This window comes from Labrus mixtus, chromosome 17 (genome assembly GCF_963584025.1).
Source record: "Labrus mixtus chromosome 17, fLabMix1.1, whole genome shotgun sequence".
NCBI classification, from domain to species: Eukaryota; Metazoa; Chordata; class Actinopteri; order Labriformes; family Labridae; genus Labrus; species Labrus mixtus.
The window spans coordinates 22310726-22322902 of record NC_083628.1 but is presented as its reverse complement, the minus strand read 5'-3'; the positions used below and the strand labels follow the sequence as shown (position 1 = coordinate 22322902).

The 12177-nt window shown below is 37.7% G+C and overlaps 1 protein-coding gene across 2 annotated transcripts in view; it reads right to left on the bottom strand.

Annotated features, from left to right (window-relative positions):
* Positions 1-1116: 1116 nt before the first annotated feature.
* The window catches only part of si:ch211-196i2.1 (collagen alpha-1(I) chain), an 86760-nt gene continuing 75699 nt past the window's right edge, over positions 1117-12177 (bottom strand). For both annotated transcript variants that reach the window (XM_061061175.1, XM_061061176.1), the window contains 14 exons: positions 12053-12106; positions 11905-11958; positions 11647-11700; positions 11198-11251; positions 10458-10511; positions 10299-10352; positions 9724-9741; positions 9371-9424; positions 9176-9238; positions 8832-8997; positions 6630-6739; positions 4945-5025; positions 4468-4650; positions 1117-3414 (listed from right to left, as the gene is read on the bottom strand). In XM_061061175.1, the coding sequence (XP_060917158.1) occupies positions 3265-3414; positions 4468-4650; positions 4945-5025; positions 6630-6739; positions 8832-8997; positions 9176-9238; positions 9371-9424; positions 9724-9741; positions 10299-10352; positions 10458-10511; positions 11198-11251; positions 11647-11700; positions 11905-11958; positions 12053-12106 (1149 nt within the window). In that variant the 3' untranslated portion in view covers positions 1117-3264. The remainder of the gene's footprint in view (positions 3415-4467; positions 4651-4944; positions 5026-6629; positions 6740-8831; positions 8998-9175; positions 9239-9370; positions 9425-9723; positions 9742-10298; positions 10353-10457; positions 10512-11197; positions 11252-11646; positions 11701-11904; positions 11959-12052; positions 12107-12177) is intronic.

Here is a 12177-nt window from a genome sequence, read left to right as displayed (position 1 = left end):
CACCATGTTTCCCATGAGCTAAAAACTAATGCTATTCCATCTTTTGATACTTATAGTATTCTCTATTTTATGGATAATTTAAACCCTTCAATTACCGACATAGTAAATGTTATTTTACTCATGAGTAAATATCATATTCACTGTAGTAAGTGCAGAAACAGCAAACCCTCCTTTGACTGGTTTATAAATGATTTCAAATATTTTTTCTTATCTCTGAAAAAAATGAAATCTAGCAGGATTGCTAGAAAGATTAGTGCTGACTTATCGAAATTCTTGTTGTTTTGATTTATGGCCCTTGTTGAATTATTTTGTCCTTGCTCCAGATTGTTGTCTGCGTACATTTGCCTGATGTTTTCTTTTGGAAAAGTTTGATTTTTATTTATTTATTTTTATATATAATCCCTCTAGTCTTGATTTATGTTTGAATTAACTTGTTCCTGTGTATTTTGCTGTTGTATGTTCATCCTCTTTAAGAGTTTGTATAAACATTTTTTGTATATGTCAAATTTGTCAATAAAGACGGTTAAAAAAAAAAGAAAAAATGTTTCCCATGGATGTATTATAGAAGATGTTTAAGGTTAGATACATCTTAAACTCCATCTTGGGAAATAATGGGACACAATAAGATGACAAATAAATAAACACAACTACAGAACACACCTCAAAATACAAAGGGATTTCAATATATTGCTTATATGCGTCTTTATAATAATAATAATAATAATAATACTAATAATAATATCATCCATACTTTAGAATCAGAATCGGGTTTTATTGCAAAGTACATTTACACATACAAGGAATTTGACTTGGTGTATTGGTGCTAAACAATTAACAAGGAAATAAAGCAGAACTAGCAACAACTTAAATAATATAATAGAACTATAAATATAGTTATAACTTCCAACTATCTTTCTTTATTACATTTAAAAACTGCTACAACTCCTGCTGTACTATTCATTCTACTGCTTACATTGCTGCTATTGTTACTACTCCCAAGACTACTGGCACAGTTGCTTCTGTACAGACTGAAAGATTTGAACCACAGGACAGAATGACTGTACCTCTAAACTGGAACTGAAGAACTAAGAATGACAAAATACACAGAGTCAAAACTTAATTATGTACCTCTCTTTAATTAAGCCAACACAATTGTTGAATTAGTTGATGGAGGGATCACACAAGACATATGTCCAGCATGTCATTTCATATAAAAAAAGAGACTTTTGCAAAACACATGAACAATAATCTGTCTCAGCCAGCTAAGGCAATACAATGGAATGATAATCAGAGAAAGAAGAAAACATGATATATTTAACGCAAGCCAGAATTGCAAATCTGTGGTCTAGATACAGAACTTTAAACACAGCTTTTCCAGTTGAGTTGAGGATTATGTACATTTATTCCCTGTTATGTAGCACCGGTATGATAAACTTCCAGGCCCTGTGGTTCTGTATAGCTTAGTGTATGTAGTTTATCTAAGAAATTAAGTGTTGGTTTTCTAACTGCAAAGCTGCTGTTGTGGCTGAGCAGTAAGACTATACTCTCATCACAAACTCCCTGAGATCTCAGTCTTATGATTCCCTACTACCTGCAGAGTGTACAGCACACTGCTCATCAGTCACTGCTGATTGCATCTGGGCACAAACAACAGATGCTGACTGACTGCTGAAGAACTACAAGGCTTGCTTCTTTTCTCTTGAACCAAGCCCTTTTTAGATTGAATGAAGAAGAAATTCAGGTTGACAGCAGTAACTCAAAGCTAAGCGGGGGGGGGGGGGGGGGGGGGGGGGGGCATAGGTTGTTTTTTTTCCACCAGGGGTCCAAGGAAACTCTGCAGGGCTTAGCCAAACTTGTTCATGACCTTTAGTGTCCAGTCAAATAAATTGAACGTGATGAAATATGTGCACCTGTAAGCTCTGGATGCTAAACTTCTGTCTTTGGTTTTCCAAACATTAAGCACGCTACACAGCTAAGTAACAGCTGCAGCTCCTGCACAGGAAGATATTGAAGCAATACAGTACAACCAATACAACATGGGCATTTCATATCCTCCCCCCCATTTTTTAAACTCAGGATTTCATACTTTTAGTAACTTAATGTGTTTGGATAAATGCTCAGTCCTTTCTCAAAACATTTGTCGTAGCAGCAAATGATTTTGAAACAGGACTCAGGAGTTGTAAGCACATTTGTTAGTGACTATTTTCAGCTGTGGATTAATACATGATTGGTGTTTTACATGTACAGTAACCCGTATTTATAGTAAGAGGATAGTGTATCTTTACACTAAAACAAACTAAATTGTGTGTAATGAAAGTGTGTTTTACAATTCTTTGACAACAAAGTCAGTCTTTGGTATGGAGAAAAGATATAGGAGGCTTCAGATATACATGTCATACTTGTTGGTAAAACTAACTCATTGGTGATTTTTGTCGTTCTTAAACATTCAAAATTTCTGATCCTAATATTTATCAAGTCTCTTTTTAATTCAATAAAAAAGACCTCCAAAAAACTGCAAAAACAGCAGAATAATTACCCATGAGTTTATCACTAATGTATCATACCTGAGATGTAAAATATATATATATATATATGAAATGTAAAAATAAAACAGAAAACAAAACAGAAAAAAAAAAAAATGTTCCTGTATTTAAAAAAAAGTGACAACAAACTGCATGAATTTGCATGACACAAAATGACTGTCCTTTACTATTCTTTCCCGGGATTTAAGGAAAAATGGACTAGCACCTTGAGAGCAGTGACACATCTGAGTTCACTAACAGTAAAGAAGTCGTTCACTTCACTGGCCTGGTCATATACCGCCAATGAGACAACACTAGCTGTGTCTCCATTAAAAAAACACATTGTTAAGAGGTCAGTTAGGGTGTCTAACTTTTATATACACACTGGGAAAGCTATAACAGAAGTCCAAAATAAAAAAAACAAAAACACATAAAATACATTGTATATAAAAGGACAAAAAAAACAACCATTTTTAAATTATTCAATACAAGATAAATGTCTCTGTAAACAAACTTTACGTCTCTGTGAGAAAAGCCTGGAGACGCTTGTGTCCTCTCAAATTCATAAAAAACAAAGTCATTCAACTTGAGGGAAACTTCCCCAAAAACGAGAGGAAAAGGGGCATCTTCAGAAATTGGAAAAACAGACGTTCCAGCTGTCCTCTTGATGTCCAGGGTTTGGACCCAAGTTTCTGTCCTGGACCTGTGAGTCCCTGCAGAACAGCACAGCTAAATAACACATCTAGCTGAAACACACAGGTCCAATAGTGATGCTAAACGGGTGTGTGAAGTTTCCACCTTCCATCACGGCCACGTCTCTCAGCGGGAGCAGCTGCAGGTCCTCGAACTCAAACACAGACTCCCGGGGTCCGGAAGGGCTCCCCTCTCCAGGCTGACGCACAGGAAACAGAAAACATATTCTTTACATTGAATCCCTGTGACTCATCAGTTCCTTTATGGAAAGATATTTTGTTTCAGTTTTGTATCAACCATGGCTTCAACTACCTACTTTCCCTCTTTTTCCAGGAGAGCAGATACTTTTCCTGTGTTTCCATCCAAGATTTTCAAGGCTCACTCCCATAATGATACCTTGACCTTTAAATGATAGCTTTGCTAGTCAATTTACACCAGCTCCTTGGATGTTGAGTTCTTCAATCCAATGTTAAAGAAACAATGAGCTCTACACTTATAAATAATTACTAGAATTGGCCCCGACATAGCAAGCCAGCAGTCGGACATCTGCCAATGTCAGGAAATCTGTTAGCACTGATGGCTCTCATTTTCAGATGTTCTTTGGTACAACATTTGGCCCCGATATGGAGCTTTTTGGACAATTGAGCAAAATTAATCAATCTGATTGGCTGTTAAGCTTAATGACGAGGTGTGTGGGAGCAGGGAAATGCACCCTTATAACAACATGTTGTTTGATAAGCAGGATTCTTTTTATGAAATCCTCTGCATGGTTCAAAACTGTAGTTAGAAGCTGCTTTATCATGACAACCTATCTGCAGTCAAATGATTTCCAAGTTTCCCTTTTAGAATGATAAATACGATCTATCGCCACCTGCTGGTAAGGAGAGTTATGTCCTCTAAAGCAGGCGCAGGACTTTCAGCTAGCTTTCAACTAAAGTCTTCAGGTTGTGTTCGGAGTCAACCTTTCTGCCAAGACAAGAAATGTTAAGTTTTTAACTTGAACACCACTTACTCTTTGATGTCTGCTTGGTGTATCTGTGGTTTAAAGGCTTAACCTTGTGCAAACACTGTTTATTTCTTAAAGATATGAGAAGATTTACTTTGAAGAAGTTTCAATGGGTTAAATGTTTCAGACTATTCCCTTGCCAGCCAAGAGTATACCTCTACAAAAATGATCACAACAACAGCAGCAGCAAGACCCCTACTCCCTTTATCTGCTAAAGAGAAACTATGAAGAAAACTTTCTACATACCACACAATCTTTAAGAGCTCCGAGGTAACTTTGCTTCCTTGTGTCAGTGAGGAATTTGACGTCTCGATCCGTCTCGCCCAGTCTGTGTCCTGGATGGCAGGAGTAAGTCACCTTCTGGACGGCAGAGCGACTGTGCAGCCTCAGGAAACGCATCTGGACCACATTAGCACCGGGATAGAAAAACTAATAACAAAATGAGAAAGTCATGTATCAACTGCTTCGTGATGATTCAGATATACAACAAATAAAAAAGGAATAAAAAGGGTGTCTTAAAGTTATGAATGTTTTTTAGCTTAATGTTTTAATGGTACATTTACAGTCTCAGTATGTTAGGGATATATGTGCTGCAGATTTCTTCTGCTCCTAAATGTCTAATGAAAGCTCTTGTGATTAATATTCAACATCTAAGTTTGAGATAACATCTAATATATGGGTTTAACATCTGTTTTTGTTGCTCCTTTCAGAACGATGGCTCACCTGAAACCCTTGCTCCAGCCTGCTGAGCCACTGAAAACTTCCCTCATCAGTGAACTCTTCCATCCAGGCTTTCATTGGCAACTGCAAAGGAACACAATTGAAAATCTGAATACAAGTCCATGCAAGTGCTTTCATAAAAGAGACTTGTGAAGGTCAGCGATGTCCAGACAGCTGTGCTGATGAACTCTGGATTAGCATTCAGCTCAAGCATGAACCAAAAGGTAAATTGGATACCGGGCTGAGCGATGCATTCACTTCACGCTGCCCAGGACCAGTTCACATATTCTTTAGTCTGCTACGTGTTGTAAAGTGTGAGGTGAGAGAGAGAGCGGGCTTGTTTTTATTCAGACTGCAGTTCAGAGTAATGAGAGAATAAATCTGTGTCCTGATTGTGCTGATTTGCTTTGGATGAATGTTGTGCCTTATTTAGCCACATTGTTCTGCTCCTTTCCACAGGGAGGCCTCGTTATTCATGCAAAGCTAACCTTGTTGATTACTTTCTTCTGTTAGAACTTACACAGAGAAAAACAGAAAAAAAACAGTTACTAACTAAATCAGCATTACTTCATTTATACAAATAAACTTAAGTGAAAAGTCATGGTCATGATTTTACCTCTTTTCCATGTTTTGGTATATTCAAACTTAATTCTTCCTTGAGTTTACAACAATAGTACTATAACTTTTTAAATAGGTGAAAAGCCTCTTTCTCATTTCAATGTATTATCTACTCAGTCCCTATGCTCTCTATCTCTAAATGTCTAAATGATGTTGAAGCTAGACTTTGTCTTTTTTTAAACAATGGCAAACACAAGAAAAGGATTTCTTAAACATACTGTTACAGTACAACAATTCGAGAATAGTTGAAAGGTTTGTGAGCTGACTATCGGCAGTGTGTTTTTTTGTTTGTTTTATTGTTTTCATTTGTAAAAAAGGGACATTGTGTTTCTATTACTTAAAAACTACCAAATCTACCTTTAAACCCAGCATCATAAAGAAGAAGCTCACTGAGAGAGAATGATTCACATTTCAAATAGAAAGAAGAAATAAACTAAATATCATTTGAAGTGAATAAAAAAAAGACTCCTAACTGTAAGGCTCCACAGCTTCATGCTAGGGATCATGCTGGAGCACTCAATTCTCCGCTTGATGTTTTTATTTTGTTCTTTTTGGCTGTAGGTTACGCGATGACGTGGCCTCAATGAATGCACCTGATTGGATAAACGGTCCCTGGACTCTTTTGCAAGTAAGAGAGCGCCATCAGTGTAAGGTATTCAGAGTTTGTCAGATTTTGTTTCTTATTTAGTTTACATTTTTTTTTACCAGAAGTCGGGGTTACTTTAAGGCCAAATAAATAATCTCTACATAACATTTTTATTAGTCGTGAAAATGGTTGAGAAGAAACGTGCAAATGTGTGTGTGTGTGTGTGTGCAGCTGTGTTTGTGTGTTAGTGGCAGACACATAATCTCTTAGTCAGTGAATCTATTTATCTAGTGACTGATAATGCACAAATGACGCTCTAACTATTACAATCACATCTTCAAAGGGGCCGTCCTCACACTCAGCTGACTGCCATTCACCAAATTGAGATTCAGGTCATGCTATTTTTAGTTAGTGGGTACATCATTGATCTGGGGGGGGGGGGGGGGGAATTTCCTGTCCCCTTTCTCTGCTGATGTCTTGATACCTGTGAGTCTCGAGGATGAAGGCAGGTCTGTTTTGATGTGGAGGAGAAGCTGCAGTAAGCCAGCAGAGCGTCGGCTGGGCTGCCCTGGTTTGGGTCAATGTAAAACATTCCTGCAGAGAAAAGATAGCGAGAGCTTGATGAGGTCGGCATGGATGGTTGAGATCAACATTTACAAATAGACCACAGAAATACTGGAGGACAGGCTGTCCAGGACTATTTAAGTATAGACACAACACAGAGTAATAGAGAACTACAAAGTGGTGATCACACTATCAACTGCTGAGTACACTGAAGGACTAAGAAAATTTAGATCCCATTTAATGTTTATGAATCAATTCTTCATCAAGTATTGCGAGGAATTCTCTCAAAAATATGTTACCTTCAAATGTGTTGCATTTTTCATGTCTGATATGAATTTGATTTGACATTTGAAAACAAATCAGCCAATAAAAAAACGACTGTAAGATGCTAATAGAATAAACCGTTCACATCTATCGATGTGATTACAAATGACTGTGAGAAAATAAAACATCTTGTTTTATTGTCTGCTGTTGTTCAGCACTGATTAACATTTGACACCAGCCCAGCTAAGTGGCCATAAAACCTTCACAGTGCCCCTGAGACAGTTCAGCTATACACCGCTGAGTCCATAGACACAATCAACATGGACATTAAAGGAGGACTCTCATTCTCACTCACTAGACAGTCACACATAAATCACACAGACAAGACAAAACTGAGAGGAAAGAAGGCAAATAAAAAAAACATACCATGAAGATAATAGTATAACATTAAAGAAGTTACAGCTTCATCGTCCATGGGCATTAAAACATGTAAGACAAATATCAAAGACATGCATGTTTTGCTGTCATCATAAATGGCTGGTATGTTTCAAACAGAAATACAGAGTTTTTATGAACATGGCTGTTTAATGAAGTTAAAATGTTAACGCCTTAACCACACCTTCAATCACCTGACATGCCTACTGAGCTGTTTCAGTTCTTTGACCCAACCTCCCTCTCATCCATTCACCCTCCCTCCCTTCCTCTCATCCATTCACCCTCCTTCTCATCCATTCACCCTCCTTCCCTTCCTCTCATCCATTCACCCTCCTTCTCATCCATTCACCGTCCCTCCTCATCCCTTCATCTCGTTCGTCTAATTCTGGACACAGTCTGGGCTGCGATCATCTCGGGCAGAATTACGTTTGATACTGAACATCCATCCTGAGTCTCCCTCTCCCCTGCAGTGAGTCCATCCTTCCAGACCAGCCAACCGACAACCTCCTCTTCCATCATAATCATCACCTTAACATACATTCATCTGTCTCATCATTCAGGTTATCCATCATTAAATATCTAAAAGGCATATATGAGCGTGGTCTTGCTAATGAAAGCACAATTAAATAAATGTTTGGATTATTAAAAGTATCTTGTAAGATGGAATATTAGAACTAAAAGCACTGAATACTAAAATACAAAGATGACAATCCAAAGTAACTGAGGGTACATGCACAATAAAATATGACTCATAATACATTGTTGATGTTTTAAACTGAACACTGAGCATATTTAGAAGTTAAAGGAGAGTTTATGCTTGAAGCTTTTAATATCAATATTTGATAAGTTTGATATGCTACATACAATCTGAAAAGTTATCAAACTGCTTGATATGAGATGTGACAGCTAGAATGATGTATGATGAGCCATTCGAATAGGTCTCAAAACTGGATCACTTTGAAAACGCAGAGGTTTAGAACTGAATGGGGAAAGACTGCCTTTAGTGTTGCTGCACCCAGTATGTGGAATGACCTTCAGAGGATAGCTAAGTCTCCCTCTCTTGTTTCATACAGCGTTTTTAAAGATCTAGTGTCCAAACTAGCTCAGGAAGGAAATTGCAACTGTTTCACAATGTGAATTCATTTAAATGGACATGGTTTACATGTATGAATATGTGTTTCAGTGTCTAGATGCTATTATTGTTAACTGTTAATATGTTTATATTTTTGTATTGCTGCAGGGGGCACACCTGGAAAAGAGACCTCGGTCTCAGTGGGTCCTCCCTGCTAAAATAAAGGATAAATAAATAAAATAAAAAACATTTTAATGACAAAACTCTGTAAGCATGGTGTTTGCTCGCTCTTTGGTTTCCATCATCCTTCCGTATGGATGAGTTTTGAATTTATAATTGTCAGTAACTGACCGCTGCTGTAGTCCGGGTGACAGAGCCAGAGCTCCAGACAGGTGGTTGCAGGATGCTCCTTACTGCCATCAGGAGGATCCAACAGCAGCCGAAGCTCCTGCTGCAGAGAGTCCAGCAGAGTCTGGATCAGAGGATAGTTGGGCTTATCGGACACATACATCAGGTCCTGGACAAGGAGAGAGAATAAAAACACACAAACAACCATGAGTGAAAACATCAGTTTAAGATATATCAGTTTAGTTCATGTCTGTTCAAACAGACTTACTTCAGATACCTCCATGGTAAATGTGTTTATGGTTGTACATGATGCTTTCCTAGGACACTGAAGAAATAAAAAAACATACCTTGATTTGAGACAAAGTTAAGTTCAGTGACTCTCCCGGGGGTCCAGGGACCCCGGGTGGACCCTAAAACACACAGAAGATTCACACATCAGTTACACGCAGCACAAATATAAACATGTGGCACACTTTAAGAGCTTCATAGTTATTTATACTCATGTTTTCTCATTTATCCCCCTGTTACTCTTTGGTACTCACCGGGAGCCCCGTCCTGCCAGGAAGACCAGGCAAGCCTTGGTAGCCTTTTAAACCCTGCAGGGAGGAGGAATGTGATAAGCACAGCATGAATGATAAATGCACTGTTCTATATCTCAATTGCATACCATTTTCTATAAAGCACATTGATATGGATAGAGAAAAAAATGCTGCAAAATCCCATTACATTCTGACACCAGCACCAAAGTGTGACGCCTTTATGATTATATGTGCCATCAAGACAAAGCAGAGCAATCTTAATGCAAAGGAATCCTCTGGGGCGTTTCCTTGAGATAACTGTGAGAAAAAGAGCTGACGTGACTTTGATCTGTCAGGACAAGATGATGATATCATACCTTTAATCCAAACAAACCCTGAAACAGAGCAGAGAACAGGAGATGAAAAGAGCATTAGTATGATTATATTCTGTGAAGTGGATTTATGAACGACGAGCTTCAGAGTGCTTTTATCTGCTGCATTAAGAACCTTATCAGCCATAACTCACAGATTTCATAACCTTAGTCATTAGATTTTTTCCCCTCAAGACACAGTCTGTTGAATAAAATCACTATATGCTGCTGAACTGTGAATGATTCAACAGTCTGGGACCCGGAGAACAGATGACTTTGCTCTACAGGAAGGACTTGAGTTATTATGTAAAAACAAAAAAACATTTCCATCACATTTTCTACAGTTGTTCTGTCTACATTTTTCAGATAGGATGGGATTAAAAAATCTGAGTGGCAGCTGAAATACTTAAAATTCCAGATAAAAAGTAATAAATGAAAATCGCAAATACAAAGAAGACCAAAGAAGAAAAGTTATTTTTATAGAAGAAGGCAGAAAAACAAACAACTAGATAAAAGACAAACCCTATAACAATCTATCACTAAAGAAGAGTTACACAGCCAGCTCAAACAGAGACGCTTACAGGCAGGCCTGGCATCCCCGGTGTTCCCCTCCGTCCTGGAAAACCAATGTTTCCCTAGAAATAGAAAAGGATCCAGACATTTGAATAATTGTTTAATGTATGATATAAAAAATAGTAATAGTTCAAGCTTAAAAACACAAGACACATTAATTTGTGTACCTGCTCTCCCTTGCGGCCTTGTGGACCTGGCAGCCCGAAAGAACCACGAATACCCTGAACAAGAAAGAGTTGTCTTTTTAAGAAATGGAAAACATTTTTCTACTAACCCACAGCTAAACTGAAAGAAACATACATTACATGTTAACATAAGCATGCTTTCCAATCCCAGCACAGTGGCAGCAGGCGGCTTCTCAACATGATATTTGCTATCACTTGCTCAATGTTGCCAAACGTTTTCCTCATGGTACATTACTTTTTGTGAAGTGTCTCAAGATAGCACTTGTTATGAATTGATTTTATACAAATATTCATACATTTTTATGTCCAGGTAATTATTGGCCTTATTGGAGTCAAAGTTACAGATTCATGAAAACAATAGAAACATTTTCCTCTATTCATGTTAACATATTTTCTTGATTAGAAGCTAAAATGAATCATAAAAGTGAATTTCAGTCCAGTGGTGAACTCTTAACAGGATTAAAAAAACACACCAGTAAATAAATTAGAAAGAAGGACTTCCTGCACAGGCCTCCGCTGTCAGAGTGCCTGTGCTTGAATTGCAAACCTGCCATGAAACAACGCTATACAAAGTGAGCCTATCTAGTGAATTAGTATGTTCCTCTTAAATCTTGATGATGGGTAACATTCATAGAATAGTCGTTATTCATGTTTTTGATCACTCCTGATTTTTATCCTTTAACAAAAATGAACAAAACCATGAAAGCCTTCACAGCTCTTACCTTTGTGCCGTCAGCTCCAGGTGGTCCAGGCAGTCCCATGTCTCCTTTCTCACCCTGAAGACACAAACAAAACATTTAAACCTGCACCTTTACTCAGACAGCAAATCATCACAATAAGAAATATAAAGAACAGTGAGGCTGAGAAGTTCTACACCAGTCTGAACTGAGATTAACATATTACATATTAAATAGGTACTATATATCCATATCTGTTTATATATCATACAGATTAAACAAACATTTTGTATTATTTCCTCCTTTTGTTATCTTCAGAATTTTGTATTCATATTTCACTGTATATTTGATCCGAGTTAATTTAAAGATATCCTTCATGAACAAACTTGAGCAAACAGCCTTAAAGTACATTTAAATATTTAATGAAAAACATTCAGAGGCAAGCAGAGTGAAATTCTCTGTCATCTGTGTCAGGCTTATATGTTCTTTTTTACCTCTTTCCCCTTTTCACCGCCATCCCCCGACTCTCCCTGTAAGCCAGGAGTTCCCTTGGAGACAAAAAATAATAGTCCAATCAAAAAGAGCACATCAGACCAAAGACAAATTAAACTTACTTTAATCCTGAAATGATGACTTTATTGATCTTTCACTAGAAAATCATTGAAATAGATTGCTGCATGGACAACTTTAGAAATAAAGTGCACATATGTCCAGCTATCTATGATGTTTAATGACTAAATAAAATAACTTACGATGAGCCCTGGCCACCCGGGGATGCCAACTAGTCCCGTGTCTCCCTTTTCACCCTGAAAGATCAAACACACACACATATTTTTTTCTCTTGCATCATAATGAAATCTGACGAGCACAAAGCCTTAAGCCTCTTTTCATGTATCCCACCTTTGGTCCTCTGTCTCCCCTGGTCCCTCTGACTCCAGCCTTCCCCCGTTTCCCCTAAGGATAAGTTTGTCATGTTTTTCAATGAGAGGTGACACATGAGACAATCTGATGATTAATGTATGAAG